At 39.4% G+C, this 24,834-nt stretch overlaps 1 protein-coding gene across 1 annotated transcript; it reads right to left on the bottom strand.

Moving 5' to 3' along the window:
* Positions 1–1,321: 1,321 nt before the first annotated feature.
* Positions 1,322–23,834, bottom strand: CCDC136 (coiled-coil domain containing 136). Its single transcript, XM_053463229.1, has 10 exons — positions 23,620–23,834; positions 20,676–20,765; positions 13,319–13,510; positions 10,234–10,308; positions 9,116–9,430; positions 8,173–8,287; positions 5,853–6,114; positions 5,321–5,455; positions 3,089–3,197; positions 1,322–1,453 (listed from the first exon to the last, which is right to left on the bottom strand). Exons 1-9 carry the CDS (start codon positions 23,666–23,668, stop codon positions 3,099–3,101), a joined length of 1,332 nt encoding a protein of 443 aa, XP_053319204.1. The 5' UTR covers positions 23,669–23,834; the 3' UTR covers positions 1,322–1,453; positions 3,089–3,098.
* Between the last annotated feature and the right edge of the window lie 1,000 nt (positions 23,835–24,834).

Genomic DNA, 24,834 nt, shown 5'->3' with positions numbered 1-24,834 from the left:
TCTCTTACAATTTCTCACGCAGTATCTTATTTGATCATTAGCATGGTCGGGGTGGGGACTGTACAGCCTTCCTCAAACATTGGCCTCAAGACATTCATGACAACATTGAAACCCAAGCTCTGAAACATTTGTAATATTTTCTGTTCCCAAAGGTTATTAACATAATTACATATTGGCTTTATTATAGTACTGGTGAACCAGTACATCCCTCATGGCACTGATGTGTGCTGATATGCAATAAAATGTCACAAAAAGAATGAAGGCCATTTATGGCACTTAATAATAAATAGAATCACAGCTAACAGTTGGTAATGTTGTATATATAGAAGAGATCATGAAGCATTTGAGAACACAAATGCTACTATTTATTATCTTTATTGTACCAGTCATCATTATGTATGGAACAATACCTAAAGCCTGACAGGGTGTAAGCGTGCTACGGGGAAAGCATTTCCAGTGACTCTATCTGCTTCCTGTTATCGTTTATAACAGTTAGGAAGAGGTGTGCAGGAAATCGCTTTCTTCAGCCTGCGATAATTTCAAACTTCTACAGGGTAGAATATATTTTGTTATTTGGCCAGTTGGTTTTATCGAGAAAGTGTAATAGTTTTTGTTATATTACCACCAGGACTTGCTCATTTCTTTACTCTTAAAGCTGCTTCAGAGATCTTATGCAGCATCATGGATTTGTCATGGGATCAATATACGAGTGTGCATGTTATTAATGAGTGAGTTTAAGTTTTACTTGGTATTGAAAGATACAATGTTTAGTATAAACCATGGAGCTTACTCATAAATCTGAAACAGAGCAAAATAAGACATTTTGAAAAATGCAAAATAAAACATTTTAAATGGCTGGTTTAGTATCCTCTATAATACCACTCCTCTTTTCTCTCTAATAAAAGATCAACATCGACGTACTTCATTGGGCTTAAATCAGGGTGTGGATTTCCAAGGGAATGCCACTCTTACAGCCTAAAATCCATGTGTATATGGATATTGTGTTACGAGCATGCACAATTACAAAATCACATGGAACTACACAGATTCAATAATTGAACAAAAAGCTTATATCTTACAGATGGCAAAAATACAGTGAAATTGTTAGCTTGTTTCAAGACAGCTTAGTTAATAGACCCCGAAACGTTGTCAAGTTGTGAAAACATTTGTGTTCAATGTCATACTGTGTTGCATATGCAATGTATGCATGTTGTTAAAATATAGCATTGCAGTGATGTTGTGTAACATGGAGCTGTGTAGACGTAAGCTGCGTTCTATTCACATGATATTCTGGATCACGCTGTGTAAGTATGGTGTGCCGTACTGATCTGTGTGCAAATGGCGTATGTGCTGCTGCCATCCTCTCTCAGTCTGGACCTCTCCTCAGGGTTGGACACAGTAACACAACAGCCGCTGCCACTGCCAGGAGCAGGAGTGGATTCCACAGAGCAGCCTGGAAGGGAGAGAAAAACAAAACGGGGCATGAGACTGAAGGAGAAACTATGTGTGCAGGAAAGCATGTAATCCACCACAGAATAGAGCAATCAATGGGGAACCAGTTATCACTATTTTGAATACTATTTCACAGGGTGAAACGGAAATGGTATTCAAAACCATGACACAGAAAAGTAAAGCAGCAGCAGTTAACACAATATTGAGTCAATCTTTGGTATAGATGATGCAGAGTTTGTAACACTGTAAATTATGGTATGATGAACCGCATGGACACTATATGACCAAAAGTAGGTGGACACCTGACCATCACACCTTTATGAGATTGTTGGACATCTCATTCTAAAACCATGTGCATGAACCCCTTAAGGACAATGGGCGGCCCCTAAACCCATTGAAAACAATACTCCAGTGCATCAGTTATTCATTATTCAATTACACAGGGGTCCAGTTAGTTTTTATCTAAGGCTGAAGAATCAGTTACTTTTGTTGTTGTTGTTGCCTACTCAAATAAAACAAGAGTTGCATGTTTTATTAATATCGTTAAGTAGCAAATCTTATTTCCTTGTCCAGTGTTTTTTTTACAGCAATAATAGTTATTTCTAATAACTTTTAAAACAAAATTTTGATAAGGAGAAGAGAGTTAACATCACAGCAGATAATTGATTAGATATGCTGGTTTGGCCACCATTTGCCAAAGACCACAGCTTTCCTATTGTACATTAGTCTCTTACATTAAACAAAATATCTTCAAAACCATTACACCGAATGAAAAAGAATAGGTAAAATTATAGGAAGTTTTGATAAATCCTGTTGACCACCTCTAATGCAGGGCCAAAAAGGGCAACTTCCCTGTGCCCAGGCTTACTTTCAGGGCCTCTAAGCAGCCAGCATAGCCTCTCCACAGACTTTTTCTCCATTGTGGCATCACTTATTGGTATATAATGTGATATGCGAGCAGTAGCAGCCCTCCACCTGGCACTCAACTGCACCAGCTATAACATTTTATATTGCTTTCTAAAACACATACATATATCATATTGGTAAAACATATAGCTATAACCTTTTGTTTGACATAATTTATTCTACTGCTAAATATACACGTTGTGCTAATTTAAATCACCTCTAGAGCTCCCCTTATGGCAAATATTTACATATAACTGCTGTATAAATATTATACTATTTAATATTATAATATTTGACAGTCCCTGGGGAGAATGTGTGTCAAATATACAGTACCAGTTCTGTCCCGATATAGGTCCGAACCCATATGGGGACAGAATTAGAAACAAAGCATACAAAAAAAATGAGGATTGCCTAATATTAATTCAGATTTCAGGGAACAACGCCTGGCAGGCCTGTGAATGTGTGAGGGGTATGGAAAACCCTGTGCTAAGTTAAATTGTGGCAATCCTTTATCAGTTACTTAGTGAACCATTTCTTTGTAGCAAGAACATTGATGACTGGTTGATAGTTGAAGGAAAAGGCATGGAGGGAAATTGTAAGGGGTACAAACATAATTGGGAAATGGAAGAAAGGCAAAACATATGACACCAGGCATGGATGCGATAGCAGCAGAGCCACTCCAAGCCATGCAAAGTGCGCGTACCACAAGGAGCCACAAGGATACCAATACCTGATGTGCACTAGGACGTCTCAGCCCACCAGCACCAGAGCATCCCCACTATAACAATAAGTCCTAGGAGGGGAAGGGAGAGAACAGGAGGGTCAGATCCACAGGGGGCCTGAGAGATGTAGGAAGAGAGGATAAAAGAGCAGGGAAGAAGAGAAAAGGTATACAGAGAAACATGAAGGGAATAGTGTGAGACGTCAGGATAGAGAAACAGCCGTCAGGTAAAAGTGGAATAAATTTGTAAAGGATTATGGACACATGAATGTTAGAGAAGACAGTGTAAGACGTGTGAGTTGTAATGAGATTTAATTGTGAACAAATGAAAGCAACATACAAACAACAAAGCAAAAGTAAAGAAAGGAATGGATGATAAGGGGGAAGAGAATATTGAGTGGGTAGGGCCAAGGGAAGGGCACAGGAGATGTCCAAATCCAGAGGACAAGACGCAGCAAGAGTCAAGAAAGAACAGATGAAGAGTGGGGGCATGAATCCAACGGACATAAAGCAGTTAAATAAGGGGAGCACATGATGTAAATGCAGCATATCAAGGGCATTGTGTGAGGGAGATGGCATTAATGGAAGAAGTGAAAATATGAAGAGCATTTGATTAGAAAACGTTTTTACACAATGCAAAGCATGTGAGGGCAAAAAACAAGAAACATAAAGAATGGCGGGGTATGGAATAGGAGAGGTGTTGTGTTATATAAAATACCAAGTATATTGAATGTGTTGTGTGGTATGTAATGAAGATCCAATGCGGTCATAACCAGTTGATTTTATCAAGGATGTAAACACCAAGGGGAAGAGGTGAAAATATACACATGTAAACAGCCAAAATAGGATGCAGCAGATAAGTGGAGAACAAGGACAAATTTTGATACAGTTGCAAGTAATAATGAGGAAAACGTAATTTGAATCCATGGAAAATTTGATGTGAGATAGTAGAATCAACAGAAACGTGAAACATAAAGAAATTGAACAAAAGAAAAAATTAATAAAATGCAGAAAGAAAGTGAAGTAGTAAGAATTGGGGAAAGTGAGCAACAGAGTGAAAAAGCAAGGAAGACAAAGAGAGAGAGAGAGAAATATATTGGTTATATCAGCATCACCAGAAAGGTACATATGCTCAGTGTGATCATCTATGGATGGATGGATATTGTTGGTATTATTAATTGATCGAAAAAGCACCAACATATTCTGCAGTCCTGTACAACAGGATGTAGCACAAAGTAGAAGTGTATTTGTCATTACCACGAGACAATGTATTGTTACCCCAGGAAGATGAAGTAAAGGCTTTCTTTCCCAATTTAAAGTACCAAAAAGTGAAATGCCTTAATATTAAAATGTTTACTTAGAACTCAAAGCTCAGTATGGAATAGCTCTTCATTGTTGGAATATTTCCTCCTCAGCCTTGCAGAGAAAGGGATGCCCCTTGGTAACGCATAATGAATTTAGGGAGTTGAAACCACAACTCTTCGGCAAACTCCTGCTTTAGTTTATCTGATTTACTATCATTGAATAAGAGAACGCAGGCTGAAGTTACATATTGTAAGCATTATTAATATAATAGTTGGACCAAATGTCTTTCTATGTTACTTGTGTAGTATTTACATGGGATTCTGCCCTACACTTGAGCCATAAGAACTCTCCCACCTACTCCCATAACCAGTACTCCACTGTCTCTGTGCTAAGTTCCGGGACTCAGTGCCATTTTCTGGCGGTCCTGTGAAGGACCTGTGCCGCAGGGAAGCATGCTATGTAGGATTTTTCCTTCAATGTTCTCAGTCCCAGTTTAGAAACACTGCTTGCTTACGTTCTCTGTGACTGCTTTCTGATGTTCAGCCAGCAGCAAAAGGTATGTGCCCTCTCAATGCAATATCCCATCGAAGCTAGCTTCAGTACTAAACCCAGGTATGGCCTGATTATTTCATCGACATGCTAAAATGCTGAACGGCTAATGGGCCAGTGCTTTTGGGAGTGGGTTTCCCACAGAAATAGAGGTACTAAACATTGAATAGAGACCCATGTGGTAGCACATCTTCAGTAATCAGCGTGATTACTTAAATAGTAGCATGTAGCAAAAGACCGAAGGTTATAATGTAGGAGACTGCACATTGTGACATGGCCAATTGCAATAAAGAGTATTGTAGGCAGGCTGCATGGCATGATGACAGCAAGCAACAGCATGGCAACAGTGCATGGCAGGGTGACAGTAAGTAGCTGTACTGGTATCACCTGTAAACCACTCTCCTTCAGCCTGTGAATTTCCTCTCTGCAAAGCCTCAGCTCCTCCTGCAGCTTCTCCTGCTCCTCCTGACTTATGCGATGGCGCTGCTGCAGGTCCTCAATCTCACTGAGAAGCCCTGCACACTGTCATAGGGTGTAGGAAAGGAAAGCGTTAGTGGTGCAGCATATTAACACATGCCTACATTACAATTACTCCCCCATTATGCTCTCCCAAAAAAACATTGAAATTTACTGAGAGATTGCCAGTGCCCTGAAGATATAAAGACTATTTACTGTGAACGCAGTGCTACATAAGAAAAATGGAAATGGCCGTTTGAAGAAAAGGCCTCTGAGTTCCCAAAAACCTATAAGATTTTGAATTATTTTCTGAGTTGACCCAACGAAAAGTATATCAACGCCCCTGCTCAATTTACGCACATATTTCTTTTTAGAGTTTTTAAACAGTTATGACACACTGCATAGCAGTATTTCATTTACTTTTTACATTTTTTTATCTTGCCAAGTTAGTTACAATGCTGACCTCAGTCTGTGCACGTTGCACTTTTTCCTCGGCACTATGCAGTTGGGTATTTAGCTTGTGCCGGTCTTCCTCCCGCTGGAATTTATTCCTCTTTATGTTCAAGCTGGGCAAAGACAAGTCTTGTGTATCTTCGACTTGAGTTACTGAGATGGGATTCGAATGATCGTACTGTGGGATAGTTTTCTCTGTGTGCCCATCTGGCTCTTGTGGTTGATCCTGTTGCCCCTCATGCACTCCATCTGCTGTATCTGTGTCTTCTTCTCTGTAACAGAATAATAATGATGTACGCTTAACATTGCATAATTCAGATACTGGGGTTAGTAAAGCAATTAAACTGGCACTTATCAGTAACAGACTGGTAACACACACATATACGTATTTACACAAACTGTATATATGCCATGAATAAAAACATAATTGTTATATTAATCTGTTTTTATTAATACACATATACTGATAAAGGAAAAGATCACTAACTTGCAACCATACTGAAACCTCCCCTAAAGAACTAATCTTTGCTCTCCTACAACAATATTTAAAAGATATTCCGAGAATTCCAAATAAACTTCCTAAGTAGAAAACTATGGAGTTGTTGTAACTATCTTTCCTTCCAGAAAGAAATGTACTAATAAGTGCATAGGCAAATGATGTAAAAAAAAAAAAATATATATCACAATCCCATAAAGTATTTCATGGCCATATGAATCCATTACTGTAAATAATGGTCATGGGACCATTCAATGTACCAGTTACTTCCTGGGCAGCAATGCCTAGGAGCCCCCTTCTGCTTTTGGAAGCAAAAGTGACATCAGTGAGTTACAGCACCAATATTTACAGCACTGGGGCTAGTTGATCAACAATGGACGAGCGTGACTAAGGTACAGACGGCAAAATTAAGTAAGTGTGTCTGGGTAAGATATCTATTCATGTATATTGTTCTGCATTAGGATAATCTCATGATCTTACCTTTCTTATATGTTTCTGACCTGTATGGAGCTCACAAACCTCAGTATGTCATAGATTCCCAGATCCTTTGTACAGTAGGTTAAGAGATTCCATCTGTATCCTTGATTCATGTTTAGGTGGCCTTAGTGAGGTCCTCTGTAATTTATGATGGTTCTACCCCTACCACAGATCACAATTCAAGGTTTTCTAGGGTCATATAAACTTTGACACTCTGGGAATGACTACAACCCATTTCCATAAAAACAGGGATGGTTCTATCTGGTTGGTCCATGGATAAAACGGGGTACATATCTACTGTGAAGGCTAATGTGTATGGTTTCCCACATGTCCCTTAACACTTCATGGAAAAGATGAGGCATGTGTGGATGGAGGATGAACCTAAGATAAAACAAAAGTTCATAATCACTAAAAGTCTATGACTCAAAATGAACCTGATTTCAGATTTTAGTGCATGGTATTGACCTGAAATTTATTGTCATTCTTTAAAGAAATGTTTGATAGTTTCCGTAAACATAAAGTAAACAGCATTTGGGAGAGGCTTCTAGGGCATAATTTAGCATCACCATTACTGTAAAAGAACTGCAAAACTTTGTAGTTTTTGGAAAAATGTCTCATTACAGGGACAGGGCAACTTGGTATGCAAATTCATTTGTAGCAGTTGTAGCAGTTCATTATATATTCAAAAACAGGGTTGTCATTAGTCTGTGTGCTTATGGTTGTACATCTGGCCCGGCCTGCATGTATCTTTAAAGACTTAAAGAGGAACCTTAAGATCTGAATAAAATCAAGTGGATTCAGCACTGAAAACAATGCATGTGTTTAGTTCACACATTCAAGTTATTCCTATTTAGATTTGCTGGCATCTGCACGAGCCAAGGCATAGTAAGGACATTACACACAAATTGCAATCCCTATACTATCTACCCATGTAGGACATTGTAACTCGCAAGACCAAACCTACATCATTTTAAGAGACTACTCATGAGCACACCTGGGAACTCTCCAGATTTTGCCTGGAGAGTCTGGAGAGTCCGTTCTCTGGGTCGACACCCGAATCTTCCTGGTCATGGGAGCGGAGTCCTGCCACACCCTACTAAAAAATGCAGCTGTTTCTCGCAACATCAGCAGAAACGCCCTTTGATGTTGGTGGGGAATGCACAGAAAGTTACCATGACCACCCACCAATGCCAGTGGGACTGCCCACAAGTTCCCAGTTATGCTCATGAGTCCCTCGAACTAGAGATTGTTTATAACAATGTAGTCCCTCTGTAAAGTTATCACACATTTCTTCATGCAAGACCCTAGTTTAAAAGCAAAATTGCAGATTCCACTTATAATACAAACAAGACTGTACCTGTCCCCTTCTTCTAGCAGCAGAAGGTGGCTCTTCAGCTGACTGTTACTCTCTTGGAGAATGCTGCGCTCCATCTGGAGATGCTGGCACTGATCCCGCAGGAACTGGAGCTCCCCTTTCACAAGTATAGAAATACACAGTGACCAACACTTATATGCAATATTACAAACTTTTGTTAGAAGATTAGCACATGAGGCAGAAGAAAAAGGTTATTGTAATAGCAGTACTATGTGGAGAGCACAAAGGCAATGTTTTGTGCCATCCTTTGCAAACCTCATTACGGGGTGTTTGAGGCCGGCAACGTCTATGGAGACCATTATACTTTTAGATCCAACATTGTTTGGTATAGTCCTTACTATATGCTCATAATCTGGCATGGACTTTAATGCCCTGACCGTCTGTACTGACTATAGTGTGAGTTTGTCCAAGGTTACACAGATTTTATAATATCTCTGTATAACAAATTAGGTGGATATGGCGTAAAATGTGTGGCTAAAAGGACCAGATCTATAGGGTTCTCCTAGCCACTTTACTCCATTAAAATAGAATTCTAGGGGTATGTATAAATGTGGTGGTAGGTGTAAGTGTTGTGAATTTGTCTTACAATCCAATAGCTTCATCTCATCAGTACCCCTAAAACAATATACGGTAAAATAAAACATGATATTGACCACTTTGTGACTAAGGAAGGAGGGGATACTTCACAAAAATATGGTCCTAAAGAACCAAGAATGTATCCCCTACGTCATAGCCTTTTTGCATGAGACCTGGTTGTCAAATGACAGTGATGCAGCAGCGACTGGTAGAGGATAGAGCCAGACAGTGTAGTCTAGAGCTTGAGTACTGTAGTAAGGTTTGATGCATACATTAAAGGTATCTGGTCAAATATGCAAAGTGCAATCATATCAGAGATTTTCTGTGCATTAACACATGCTGCTGTTACCTTGCAGTGAGGCTGGACCTTGGCCTGTATGACCAGTACAGCTCTTCATGCTGATTTCAGCTCTCAGGGTTGTTATCTCCATCTCATACTCCTGTCTTGTCTCCTGCAGCTCATGAAGCTCAGCACGCAGTCTGCACAGCTCCTCCTGCAAGGAGGCTATGTCACTCTCTCTCTCAGCTGCTGCTTCCTCTGCAGACTGTCGCAGTGACATTATCTCTTCTTGTGCACATCGCAATTCCTGGGACACCTCCAGCAGCTCACATTCTTTTTCATGCTCCAGACTGTCCACTTCTTCCTGAACCGAACGTAACTGAGCTGCCAAAAGACAGTACAGCATGTTTCATAACTGCGTCAAGGGGGTACGAGGACAGGGCAAGCTGGGCTACTGTCTAGGGCCCCTGGTATTGTTGATGTTCTGTTGTGGGCCACATAATGCAGTTTAAGTAAATGGAAACTTACTGCGGTTCTTTACACCAAAGGGACACTCCAGATGCCCTTTGCACTTTAAAGCATATTATGGCACAGAAGTCTTTTTAAACCTACATGGTGCCCCCATTGCAAATCCATGGGGGGGATTCTGCAGAATTCCCCATTTTAATGTGCCCCTTTGCCTGCCCTCCCTCCTAAGCTATTTTCCATGCAGGAGATGTTCGGCTAACACATTTCCATACGTGTGATATTCCTACCGTCAGTCAGCTCCAGCTTGGCGAACATCCCGGCAAGGGTGTAACGAGACCCCCCGTTCCCATCTCACTTAGTTTATTCACGTTCACCAGGTTGCAGTCCCACGGTTTCCAACTACCCTCTGCATCCTTATGGATATCCTCACCTATTTCTGACCTTACCCTGGCACGTCTGTGGACTGACTATACAAAGATAATCCTGGCAAAGACTCTATAGGACAGGAGGCACTTTTGCCCAAGACCTGATTTACCTTAGAAGCCCAATGTGTCTCTCTTAGTGATGTAGGATAAGACCCTTGGTGTAGAAAAACCCTGTACGACAACACTCACAGTATTAGGAGCTCCAAGGGGAAGAGACTTGTCCGATGTTCATTATCACAAAAGATATGACATATAGCTAGTAATAAATAGTTGTATTGATATAGTAATTGATACCTTGAAGCCTCTGAATCTGCTTGGTGAAGATTTCAGCTTGCTGAGCACTGGCTAATCTCTCTTCCTCCAGGATACCTGAAATATAGAGGTCAGCCGTCAAAGTTGCAAAATGTATAGAGATGTTTGTAAAATTATCAACAAGCAAAATGTATGTATAAAAACGCACTCTGTATAATAGTGATTCACACCTTGAGCGATGTGCTAAATCAGCTTTAAATTATGTGTTGAGGTGCTGCAATCACTCTAAACACATCTCACCACGTATTCAATATAATCATAAAGTACACAAGATGACATAACACCCAGGTGTCGTGCACAAGATAAAATGTGGAAACTTCCCCTTTAATTAAATTTTCAATTTTTCCGGTCAAATGAGATGTATTAAATCTCCAATTCATTTTGTACAGAACATACAAAGGAAAATAAAAAACATTCATAGTGCAATCATCCTCTTATTATAATTAAGTGTTCTGAAGAAGCTTTGCACACGTGAAACCTAATATATGAATGTACGTCCTCATCCGAAGAAGAGAGACACAATCTGTGATGTTTGGCACACATATTCAGTAAGATCCAGGAGTCACATAAAATAACTTTTAATACTGTAAGCTGATATTGCTTTTTACATTTTTTTTAAACATTAAACGTATATAAAACATTAAACTTATATTTTTAATGGGCTTCTTCTTCTTTCTTGTATTGTGGGGAGAGACCTTTCCCTTTAATGCTAGAAGAACACCAATAAGGGCACCTTAAGCATGTGAGCAGTGTTTCAGCTCTTATCCTTAAACACATTGAAATCCACTAAGCTTTTCAGTACTACACATTCTACTATCTATTGAGATAGCATGCCTATGTGCTTGATTTTATATACCTGTTAGCAATGTGTGTGGTTGAAACGTAATAATTATGAGCGGTGTCCACATACTGCACTGGATTCTAAAACTAGGATTTTTTCTGAAAAAAGGACATTGACTTATAATTGAGTACATCTGTTAGCTAGAACTCAGATCTGTGGCACTGCCACACAGCCAACTAAGCCTATGCTATGCCTCATTGCTTCTGTGTCTCCATCTCCTTCTTGTTTTTCGGTCTTCATTCTTTGTCTACTTCTCTTGAGTATCTGCCTCCAAGAGCGCAACAAAAGCACAAACAGTGGTTTTGGATGGAATTAAGGTGGTAAGAATAGAAACATAACATTTTACAGATAAGATCCATTCAGCCCACCAACTCTGCCAATTTTTTTTTCAGAGGAGATGATATTGCAGGATAGGACACAGTGTCCCCACAATAGAAAGCCCTCAGAAGAGTTCTTCAGCATCCAACCAGTTTCCCCTCAGTTTGACCCTTTTGGGTTCGAGCGGCAACGGGACTTTCTGATGATACCTTTAGGTAGCTGTAAATAATTATGATCAAGCAGATTGAAAGCCATTTTTTTTAATTAAACATTTTTCACTCACCCCATATGTCTTCTTTGGCTCTCTGCCACACAATCAGTATGTAGCAGAGAGATGCAGGGATCACGCCAAAGCAATGTTGCCAGATATAGCCATTGGCAACGTGCATGTGATTGACTCTTATAGCAATCACATGCACGAAAGTGCCTCCTATTGGTTGCTACTGGTTTTCCTGCGTCTGACTATAGAGGAGGATGTAGTATTATTTCCTTGGCTTTAAGTCACAGTTTTGCAGGGGAGCAATATTACATCATCTGCCCTTAAGGGGATATATTTACCAATTATATGGCTAAATAGTTGTCTGAAGTATTTGATTAACTTTTGTATAGTATTATCAAAATATTATGTTTGCTAAGTGTCAGTGTTACTGTATAGTAACTGAAATTGTGTATTAAAGGAACACTCCTGCCCTTAAATGCACTAGAGAGGTCGCTTTAAATTTCTGTGGTGTCCCCCTCTGCAGAATCCCCCCACATTAATTTGCTTGCTCACCAACTGAACACATCTCCTTGTATGTGATATTCTTACTGCCAGTGGGTGAGAGTTGATTAAGACCCCTGAGTAGAAATCACAGCCACTAATTGGCTACCTCAAGGAAGTTTGGTGGACAATAAATGCTTTAAGATGCTAGTATGTACCTGTAGTTTATGTATTATTTTGTCTTTTTTTTCTGCTATGTAGAAGTCATGGGTGTACTGTTCATCAGGCTTTTTTTTTAAGCTGTCTTTTTTTTTTACACTTGGGCATGTTCCTGGTTTCCATGGTAACCCTTGCATAAGAGCTGGACAGGTACGCATGATTGTTGCAGAATCGAGAGCAGATTTCATTAGATAACAGGCTGCAGAAGCACCCTGTGCCACAAGTATATCAGTAATATCACAACAGTTATATTGCTGTTCCAAAATGTTTACTTAAACATGCAACAAGCCAACAGGCATAACATTGCTGATCCCAATGCCCATCCCCCCCAAAAAAAAGCATTCAGCCATTTAATCTTTGCTTCCCTTGGTGACCACAAGGTCTTAGCCAGCCCCATGGGATATATTTTGCTGTAGATCTTTCACATTGGTACTTGTTTAACACCAATGTGTACTTTGTTTAACACTGTTCTTAACAGTTTTGTATGTATACAAATTCCTGAAACACAAACAAACTCACTTTATAAATATTTCCAAATGTAGAAGGATCCTTCAACATATTTTATAAACTTTTGGCTAATTACTAAATATGTGTTCAATAAAACCCAGTTATAAATAAATATCCACATCCTACACAGCACATTTCAATAGGACTTGTTTTTCTAGAATAAAAGTTAGGAAAATCATCAGCTATATCCATAATTTATGCTCACTTTTCATTAAATATGTACATCCCTCTCTCCGTGGAGCTTAGTTATGTTGTGACTAAAATACCCTGTCAGAACCTACTGTAAGCCCGACAAGAAGCTTTTTTAGTGGTGCCAATGCGCTCCACGCATGTAGAGGTTGCTTTTGGATGTATGCACTTCAGGCAAAGTGTTGGTGCCAAAGATCCTTTCACAGTGACCAAACTAATCTTTCAGATCTTCTGATCTGGCACTCAAATCTACATAAGCTGGCTGTATTCAAGAAGTCTGTCACCAGGTGTACCTTGCATCTCCAAGAAACTGTCTTCGTGCTTCAGTGCCAGCTCTCTTGTCTCCTCCAATTCCGTCAGCAGTTGGATGATCTGGGTTCTCAGATCTTGGCCATCCAAGATGATACTCCCGGAACCTCCTTCAGACCCACTGGCAACATCTCCGGATTCTGACTCAAGGTCAGGTGGCTCTTCATCTTCTGAATCTGGGAAAAGAAAAGTTAATGTCACCTTGATGGAGTTTGTTTCCAGCAATCTATATATGTTGGGCTCTTTAATACTAGAGACTTCTATAATTATTCATCATTTAATGATTATTTGCATCAAGTACCTTATCTACATTTTAATAGATAACACCTAGATTGTAAATTCCCATGGGAACAGGGCCCTCCATTCCTCTTGTATCTGTATGTCAATTGTTGTATTGTACTTGTCGTTATCTGTAAAATTGTCATCTTGTACAGCCCTGCGGAATCTGTCGGCACTTTATAAATAAAGTATAATAATAATAATATTACTAGCATTAATACTATGCTTATTTGATTTTTAAAATCAAATACAGGGACATTTAAAGCTTTTATTTACCTGATTCAAACAAGGTATATGCAAATTAACATGAATTATAAAATATATTTGGTGAAATCAAAAGGAAATGTAGCCACAATAACTGGTTATCAGACATAATTTTTTTGATATAAACATAATTTAACCCTTTGATAGCCAGGAGTAAGGACCTATTTCTACATGTGAGAGGCTGGCTACAATTTTTTTACCATGTTCATGGTTGGCATTAAAAGGTGGAAACAAACAATGTTTATCTCAATTAAGGTATCGCGCTCTAACAGCTGGGACATCCAAATTAATAGCAATACCAATGATGGATTTACTGGGCCTATAACTCAGGACTCTAGTGCATTCTAAACCATTCACCCATATGACCTGATAGACACTGTGAGCCCTATCAAAAAAAGACAACATACCGTATTTTAAACAATGTTGCAATTCACCTGCCACTTTATATATATATATATATATATATATATATATATATATATATAGTATTCCTTAAATCCCCTTAAACTAAAATATAATTCTACCATGTGTCACTATTACGGATTTGCCATTTGACGCTAAAAGTATGTACAATTTTGGGAGAAATAAAATAAAAAACTACTGTAAAATGTCAGGGGCTGAACATCCACTCAATGTAAAATCCAGCACTCATGTAAATAATATCCTTTTACATGTCCCTATGTGTTAGTTTGCTGACTGTTAAGTCTCCAGCTCATTCTGGGCTTCGTCGGTTTGAATCCAGCCTAATGAACCAGCAAGTTGTTTCACAAACAGTATCGTGTCCAGAGAGTTAATAAACTTAGCCTTGAGGTATTGTTAAGCTGGCAGACAAAAAAAGAGTACTGAATAGAATGAAAGTGCCAACCTACCTCACCATTTGCAGAGAACAGAAAATTAAAATGCATAGATGTGTATTTATTAACTTTTGTACTCGTCTCTCCTGGAGTTGGAACAAACCTTCTTTAGCCATTCAGAAGCATAGTTGCCAATATTTAAAAAACAATCCAAGGACACTTTGCAGCACAGCTATTGGTTACTTACTTGAAAATTGACCACACCCACTGCCCCACAGCTCCACCCACAGACCAACCCACATATTGAGCATAATTTAGCTTCATTTGTTTATTGTGATGCAGATTAAAACTCACAAATGTACCTGGACACTCAAACTAACACAATCACACACACTAACACACCCAGACAAAGACACATGTTCACACACTAAAATACCCCACTCACACGCTAACTTACACACATACTTTCAGTAACATACCCAGACACACACTCTAACATACCCACACTAAAATACCCAAATACAATACCCACACACACACAAACATACCAAGACAAAGACACATGTTAACACACTGACATACCCACCACACACATACTAGCATACTAATATATATCTCCCACAAAAAGGAAAATGGTTTTCCCAGCATCTTATTCTCAAAAAGCCCATCTTATAATATTTATAACACATAATTGCAGTTTCATTTTATATATATATATATATATATATATATATATATATATAAAATATATTTTATAAGTATATATATTTCTCATAATATAAGATGGACGTATATAAACATAAGTTGAAGACATAAATATGCTTGCAGCCATTAATTATTAATTCAGGTAGATGGCAAACAAAATTATTCTCCCCATCTGCCATCCCCCTATCTCACTATGATCTACCCCCCTTTCTCTCCATATCTTACCCTCTCCCTCTGCTTTTTTGTCATTAAGTCCTGTTAGATCTGTTTCTTCAGACCTCTGCTCCAGTGCTGTGCATCCTTGCTGTGTGCGTGGCTTCCATGCTGAGCGCCGGGATATGACGTCAATTGCCACCACAGCGTTCTGGAGCTCTGAAGCAGAGGTCTGACAGAACTTCCCTTAAATTTGGGCTGATTAGAGGGAGATCTGTGATCTTCTCCAACGGGCCATCCACTCGACACCCACAACTGCTGAAAGTATAGGGACAAGCTCCCAAATCCCAGGACTGTCTTGAGGACAGTTGGCAACTAGCAGTTAGTGAGTTACCTGGAGGACCGAGTACAAAGGGATAGTCAATTCTTTTATGTATACTCAAGGAGGTCAGTTATTATTATTATTATTTATTGTTTTATATAGTGCCATCAAATTCAATGGGTAGATAGGACGCAACAAGTAGTATATAACATAACAATTTGACTTACAGAAACTACAGGTGAGGAGGGCCCTGCTCAAATGAGCTTACAGTCTAGAGCAGGCATGTCCAAAGTCCGGCCCGCGGGCCAATTGCGGCCCGCGTTCCGGACTGATGCGGCCCCCAAGTGAGCCACGGGACTTGGCGTCATCAGCCGGCGCAGGGAGAAGGAAAGCGCGAGATCTGGGCTTTCCTTCTCCCTGCGCCGGCACACACAGCCACACAGCGGTGGGCGCGGCTTCAGCTGTTGCCGCGCGGATCGCAAGGGAGCAGTATCGGAGGTATTTACCGGACATCCGGCTTAAAATCACTCAAGGGAGCCGGATGTCCGGTAAAGACCTCCGATACTGCTCCCTTGCGATCCGCGCGGCAACAGCTGTTGTGCGCCGGGGTTTGTTGTCAGATCCCGGCGCACAACACTGAAGCCGCGCCCACCGCTGTCCGTGCCCTCTGAACCCCGTGCCCTCGGAAGAAGACAGAAGAACTGAAGAAGAAGAGGAGCGAAGAGCAGGAAAAGGAGCTGTAAGGAGAAAAGAGGAAAGGTAGGAAAGCATACAGTGAGAGTGGATTGGTGTATGTGTGTGGATTGGTATATGTGTGGATATGTGTGTGTGGATTGGTGTATGTGTGTGGATTGGTAGATGTGGATTGGTATATATGTGTGGATTGGTATATATGTGTGGATTAGTATGTGTGTGGATTGGTATGTGTGTGGATTGGTGTATGTGTGTGTATTTGGTGTATGTGTGTGGATTGGTATGTGTGGATTGGTGTATGTGTGTGGATTGGTGTATGTGTGTGGATTAGTATATGTGTGGATTAGTATATGTGTGGATTGGTGTATGTGTGTGGATTGGTGTATGTGTGTGGATTGGTGTATGTGTGTGGATTGGTAGATGTGGATTAGTATGTGTGTGGATTGGTGTATGTGTGTGGATTGGTGTATGTGTGTGGATTGGTGTATGTGTGTGGATTGGTGTATGTGTGTGGATTGGTAGATGTGTGTGGATTGGTATGTGTGTGTGGATTGGTGTATGTGTGTGTATTTGGTGTATGTGTGTGGATTGGTGTATGTGTGTGGATTGGTGTATGTGTGTGGATTGGTATGCGTGTGGATTGGTATGCGTGTGGATTGGTATGCGTGTGGATTGGTATGCGTGTGGATTGGTAAATGTGTGAGAGTGATGGGTGTTATGCTGTACCATTTCCAATGTATTTTTCATTATATAATTATGCTCTAAAGTACATCATAACTCCCATCACTCTATACTGTTCCATACAGTGGCAGAGCTGGGAGACAGAGGCCTTGCACCCCCACCGCAGGACTCCTGAAAGGTAAGTGAACTTCAAAGAGGGAGAGGGTAGATAGTTAGGAGGGGTAGATAGGGAGAAGGGAGTGAGAAGGGGTAGATAGGGCAGAAGGGAGCGAGAAGGGGTAGATAAGGCAATCATACTCCTATCATGCCAAGTCTGCGACTGCCTCCTGGAATCTGGGTATGCCTGGGCATGATAGGAATGTGATTGCTGTTAACAATTATATATATATATATATATATATATATTGTTATTTAATTGTTTTGTCCTATTTTGGTGTGTTACTTACTTTAAATAAAAGTGTTAGATTTTTTTTTTATGGTGTGTGTGGGGGGTCATATTCAGTTTCGGCCAGGTAGTTTTAAAGTGTGTGTGTGGGGGGGGTGCCACATACAGGATCCGCCCCGGGTGCCAAATACTCTAGGTACGCCCCTGCCCTCCCCTACACAATTTCTTCATCAGATGCCCTTGTGGCTGTGTGTGCCGGCGCAGGGAGAAGGAAAGCCCAAATCTTGCGATCTCGGACGTCGCTAGATTTGGGCTTTCCTTCTCCCTGGGCCGGCACACACAGCCACAAGGGCATCTGATGAAGAAATTGTAGGCAGTGGCGGAACTACCGGGGTCGCGACTGCGACCGGGCCCTGGAGTTCTGCCAGTCAGGGGGGCCCAAGGGGTGCCGAGCGGTTGCTGAAAAAGGAGAGTGAGAAAGGGATAGATGTGGTATGCCGTTTTCAATAAACTTTGCATAAAATAGTTAATTTGCATTTCATTTTAATGGTTCAGAAAATGTCAGGCAAAATGGTCGGCCCTCGCACATGTTCACTTCATCAAATCTGGCACTCTTCGAAAAAAGTTTGGACATGCCTGGTCTAGAGGATACAAGAGGAAAATGGTTTAGTGTTGTTTAAACACAGTTTTCCCCACATGCACAGTTCCAGTTCTTATTTCTCTGCTCATTGTCCTCTTCTTCGTTTAGTAAGAATATAGCTGTTTGTGGAGAGGCATTATGCATGTATGATTGGTTTTTTTCTATCTGTCAGTAAGAGGGAGCTGACAGCTGTGAAGGCGGTCACACCTCCGCTATGCATAATGGACAGATGGAAGAAACAGCATATATCTTTCATGTGTCACAAAGAGAACATTTCTGTAAATAGAACCACATTTTATCCTTATCTGTATTGTTACACAGACCATTGCATCTCATTCTACAGAAACCTTTTTAATCTTAATTTTAACATTTAGTACACCCGTTTTATACATGGCTGCCTCTGTGTGCTAAACTTTTGAGCAAAGTGAGAGATTCACATTCTCTGAGATTCAGGGTATCTGAGGATACTGGGAGGGCTAAGTCTCTGAGTTTGTCTATGATATTAAGCCAGAGTCCCTGATGAATAATACATTTCACTCTGCATTGCACCAAATACACAGTATATTCCACGCTGCTGCATATTCTCCTTTTCCTTTTGCCTGTGTCTAACGTGTCATTTCACAGAAATGTACAGCACCAGTTATTGCAATGCAAGTCCCTTTTCCAAAAACAAAGGAAACATACAATACCAAAGCACACTTGCTCGACCAAGAAAGTCTTATTTCATGTGTACTGATAGATCTTGGAACCCACTACTCACCATGATATGATGCATCTAACGATCATATACTGTCCAAAGATTGCATTACGTTACAAGCTATGTAATGCAGGAGCTTCCCACATTAACCCATTTCATACCAGAAAAGGGTTTTAATGCAACTTAAAATATTTTTGAAGATTAGGGCCGAAATGAGATTGACATTCTGTGAGTAAAACTTGTGGAAGAATGGAATGGATTCCACTGGAATAATAACAAAAAGTAAACGTGATGATTTAGCAGCTGATAAGTGAGGCTACTTTTTAAGAAAGACTTTCAGCTCTTTGGGGAATGGATGTCCGCTCTTACTGCACAGACTGTGTCACAGCGGACTGCCCCATAATTGTTAAGCCTTACAAACAGCCCTAGATATCTGTATGAATTTGCTACAACAACGATAATTATACAGTATTATCTATAAACACAGAGTCTGTAGAGCTGGCTAACCAGCATAGGCCTAACTTGTTGCGTAGTATATGTCCTAGGATACTCTGGATCTTGATGAGCCAAGCCCTGGATCTATCTTTGCTTGTACCATACCACTGACCCATCTCTAATTATCTGCAGAAGTGCACATGATAAAAAAATCTGAAAAAAGAAAACTTTGGGGCAAAATAGTGACAGAAAAGACCAGGAGATGAACCCCAATCTAAGAACAATTATGAGCACTTACCTTCCCCATTTGAATGTCTACTGCAGTTGCTATATCTTCCCTATGGTCTACTGATTTGTATTTGTAAAGCACCAAGCACACTCAATGATGCTATTTAAATATACAACATACAACAAAGAAACATTTCAAACCAATGCATTTCAGTCTGCTCCTGAATATTGAGACTGTTTTGCAAGAACATGACTTTAAATGGAAAGGGGAACTGCAATTAAAAGCAGCAGCTCTAAATTTAACTACAATTATCATGACTGTTCACTGGCTCTGGGCGCATAGTACATTGTAATTTCATAGTACCTTAATTTTAAAAAGAAAGGTTCAAATAAAAATCATTATTAGAATAAAATAATTATATATATTATCTACGTCCAATTTCCTAACTTGAGATTTTTCCATTTTCTCCATCCTGCTATTAGTAATGACACAATGCTAATATGGATAATTGGGGATTCAAATTATTTCTATCCCTTGAACACGCCTCCTACACATGGGATCTATTTCAATAATTTTGATAAGTAGCTAAAAACTGTTCAGATGCAAGCAGGCTATAACTAGATGCAAACTGTTTTTGATAGCTCATACTACTTTATATGACCAAGGTCCATGAATTTGCGTCTCCTCCAACGTCACATAAGCTGTATAAATTGTAATAAATACTTTGGAGGAGTATTCATATTTCAAGTTCATCCAACCCATAACATATACTACAATTGCTGGGGCAGCATAACCCTTACAGACATTTCCAAGTAAAAAATATCAGCATGGTACAATATCATAGACTAGTCTCAGCTGCTTGAAGCAACAGTTGTGACTCATCTGGGTATAAACCAAAGAATTGTTGTTTAATCAGTTTTTTAACCCAAAGGTGGACACTGCATTATGAGAAGCTAAGATGCTTTAATTCAGCGACAATATGTCCCGATTCACATCCTAATACGTAACATAATATAACCTTGGTCATAGAGAGATGTGCTTTGCCAATATATACTTACACTCACCATTGAGCAGCTCTCTGGGATATGAATGGTTCCTTGCAGTAAGAGCTTGAGGAAGCCATCGACTTGAGCTCCCTGAACCTGGACTCAAGCCTACCGGGTTGAAAGAAAAGATGCTATTATGATAATCACAGGACACTGGTCCTTTGTGTTTCACACAATCACTGTTGAATGCCCCAAACCTTTCCAGACATAATTTTATAATCATTTAAAATTTTGCTTCCTTTATTTAAAAAAAATTACCCCCCCGAACAATTATTTGTTAGGTAACACAAAGGTAGGAACTTGTTACCAGAAAAACTGAAAAAGCTTCTTAAAATGTTCAAATCTGACAAAGGTTAGTTACATAACATACCAGCAAGCTGTAAGGTTTTACCACAGCTGAACCACCCTTAATTCTGAATTAAAATATTTGAATATGCTGTCTTTCTTTGAAAGAAGAGTCAAACAAAACTCTTGTAAGGAAATCTACTATGTACTCTGTATAGTATATCTTTAAACGTATTGACATGGGGAGGTTGTAAGATACTCAAGATAACCTTTAAGGACAGAATTACTCCACCATTTACTTAGTAGGTTACCAAGTAATGCACCACTTTATTTATGTGATTGGTATCCAATGCCTAGAACTCAATATACAATCCAAATCAGTCAATCATTTATTTTTTTACCTAAAGGAAGAATTGTAGATTTTTTTTATACAGTATGCTTTCTTTTTCATTATACTTACACGTATATCTAGATATGTGTCTAATGAATGGTACAATGCTTCAAACAGTCCTTTTGCAACTGACTATTCCCAAAGTTTTTTCCATGATTCAGAGCAAATCCCCCAAACCAGTAGATGACCATTGGAGCCAGGTATGTGAGTTTATCACATTACAAAATCATTCTACAACAAACCATAACGTTCTCAACAGCACCCTTAAGCAGAAAAGTCAATAAAAAACTGAGATGTTGTTCTGCAAGGTTTTTAGATAACACAGAGGCAATAAAGAGTACCAGGCATTATATGGCCTGATCTAAAATAAATATCCTTATCCTTGCTAGGTCATGTATCTATCTGCTTCAAAACTGCTTCCCAGGTATGCAGATCAATTTCCTCCTTCTTCAGACAGGTGAACAGTTGGCTGCCTGCCTCCTTTTTGCTGTCTGAGGTTAGCACATCCCTTGCCTGCAGATATACCACCCACACTTGAATAGCCCAACTTCTAGAATGTCTGCCCCATCCCTCATTAAGCAACTCCACCAAAAGATGGCAGGCTCCAGGTAGCCTACCTTGGAAAGTATGTATTTAAACCAGACAACCTAGGGCCTTAACAACATTGCACCCACGTATATCCAAATACTCTCTTAACCACCCTCAACTTTGTTTCCTGTTCACCTTATCACCTCTTCCCACTCGAGACTCCAGGACTGTGTTGCACATTTTCCTTTCCTCTATGCCACACTCTAAACTATTTATTCTATCTTTAAAAGCTCACTAAAAACCCACCTGTTCAGAAACGCATAAAATATAAAAGGAAACATCTATTCCTCCCAGTTTCAATATCTCCAGACCCTTTCCTAAGCACTGCCTCACCGTCTGTCTTATTGACTCTGAACCTCTTAATAGGTAAGAAGACAGTGGGGCTGATTCTGCACCAATATGCAATTTTTGTTCATGTTATTGTTAATGTTGTATATTGTTAATTTTAAGGTTTTGTTAATTTTGCATTCACTTATTGTATTACTGCATCCAAATAATCTGCTACAATATAAATAAAATGGAATAACAATAATTTTAATAGACAGTTTATTGAAGTTTGTGATTCACTTTAGTTGTCCAACTTATTCATCAAACCAGATGTACGGTAACAAAGGTTAAACATCTCTGCAGAAAGCTTCAAAAGCAGATTGATAACGCAGGTATTTAATGTACCCTACACTTGAAAGAGCGATCTTTTATGTTTTTTTAGGTTTCTAAAATAATTTTTTCTCTAAATATGTTTATCAACAAAAAAGGGTCTTGTAAGTTATGTATAGTCCATTTCGTCTTGGACCAATCCAGTCATATCCTTTTCAGTATAAAGTGTGCTAATTTACTGTGTTGGATGTTAAGCTTCTGTAATACAAGAATATTTTGTTAGCGACCATCTCTATATTTTTGCACAGGGACCCCTAAAACATACTGCTTGTCTGGATCTTTTACATTCACATCCTGCTTTATGATATTAGGTCAACCGAGGACATGAAGAGATCTTTAAGAGAATAAAAAGCATTCTGTACACATTGGACAGAAGAGGGTAACATCTGAGCTTATTGCTACTGTAATAAGATACAGTAAAGCAACATTAAAGGGTAGTTTCTAACCTCTGATTCCGAAGCGTTACCAGCAATGCATGTTTATTATTCCCTCACCAACAAGGATAGTCATAACATGGACACAAGTTTGTACACCTTTATCTGAGAAAATACCTAAGACGTCCTGCTGGCGTACTTGAGCCAAAGCAGGGAATCTGCTCCAACAATTTACAGTCGCAGATGCTTCACAATACCGCCATAACAATAACTGTCTCTGCATCCATGCCATGTATCTTGTAACCAGCTAAGTATAGGTCTCTGCTGCAGCCATGTAAGCACATGACCCATTTTACATAACCTTGTTTTTATCCAATTAATAATGCCTAGTTTGATCCATGCCAACAATGTAATGGATTCAGAAAAGAACATCTCATGACTTAGGATACCATTAAGAAATAATGTAGCTCTTAAAAATGTTATTATAATGACAGGAGAAATAGTAAGGTACAGCTATGAAAAGGCAGGAGGTGAATGAAAAAAAGACAAAAGGAGATATAGATACTGTAGATAAATAGATAGATAGATAGATAGATAGATAGATAGATAGATAGATAGATAGATAGATAGATAGATAGATAAAGGCGCAGAATACAGTATCACTAACCTGTCATCTGCTGTGCTCTGCTTGCACTCTGTCCATCTATATCTTCCATTATGCAGTGTAACACAGGAGAAGGAAAGGTGGAACCAGGAGAGTTAGGGTGTGTATACAGAGAATGAGGGACACCGAATGAATGAGAGAAAATGAATAAATGACAGAGGATGGATGGAAATTGTGAAGGCAGACAATAAGAAATCCAAGCTGTAGACAGATTTCAGTGATTTGGGAACCTGGAGAGAGATGGTAATGAGAAGAGCAGACTGAAGGAGGAGTCATGCAGCAGGGAGGAGGGATAGATGCTGGATAATACAGACAAGGTTGTGTGGGGTGAACAGGGAACCGTGCTCAATCTATTACAATACTGCTAGAGCCTTATGGAAGAGACATGACCATTTGTTATACAATATATCTGCCTCGTATTCTCAAATCTGGAGAAATATATGTTTATTATCAAAAACAGCAACATTAAAACACTGCTAATTGTATTTTTTTATTCTTAATAGTGGGACCTTTCATGTTACCCGATTTATCCCAATTATTTTGAACTTGAGTAATATTTTATGCACACATTTTGTATTTGTGAATACATATGCACATAGGCAAGCCATCTTCATAGATAAACATTGGCAGAATGGGAGGTACGCAAGAGCTCAGTGACGTTAAACGTGGCACTGCCCTAGCATGCTATGATTGCCACAGCTAAGTTAGAAATTTCTCCTCTGTTAGATCTGCGTCGTTCCACTGTAAGTGCCATTACTGTGAAGTCGATGCGTTAAAGACTAACAACAGCTCAACCATTAAATGACAGAAGACGGTGTGGCTGCCGTGAGCCAAACCATGTAAAACTCGCCCGTTGTCTGTTACATCACTCACAACAGCACAATAACTATGCATCAGGAGCTTCATGAAATGGGCTTCTTGGCAGAAAGACTGCACAGAAGACAAAGTTGTCAGGAGTGGGTTGAAGGTATAGCTAACTGCCTCAATTAACATTTCTGTTACATTTTTACAGATGGAAATGAAGGAAAGGGACATCAGGTAGGAAAAAAGGCTAATGAGGAATTATATATATATATATATATATATATATATATATATATATATATATATATATAAAGAGTTTATCAAGGAAGGGGTTCTACTTCAGCTGTCTAAGGTAAAGACAAATAAGTCGATAGAACCCCAAGTTCTATCAAGAGCTTAGTGGTGTTCTAGCAA

Source organism: Spea bombifrons, chromosome 4, assembly GCF_027358695.1.
Source record: "Spea bombifrons isolate aSpeBom1 chromosome 4, aSpeBom1.2.pri, whole genome shotgun sequence".
NCBI classification, from domain to species: Eukaryota; Metazoa; Chordata; class Amphibia; order Anura; family Pelobatidae; genus Spea; species Spea bombifrons.
This window is presented reverse-complemented; position numbering and strand designations above follow the sequence as displayed.

Coding starts and splice junctions, on each gene's coding strand:
- CCDC136 (XM_053463229.1), bottom strand. CDS start 23,668: ATGGAAGATATAGATGGACAGAGTGCAAGCAGAGCACAGCAGATGACA. Junction 9,431..10,233: donor GCAGATTCAGAGGCTTCAAG/GTATCAATTACT, acceptor GTCTTTTGGCAG/CTCAGTTACGTTCGGTTCAG. Junction 5,456..5,852: donor TGCAACGTGCACAGACTGAG/GTCAGCATTGTA, acceptor ACCCTATGACAG/TGTGCAGGGCTTCTCAGTGA.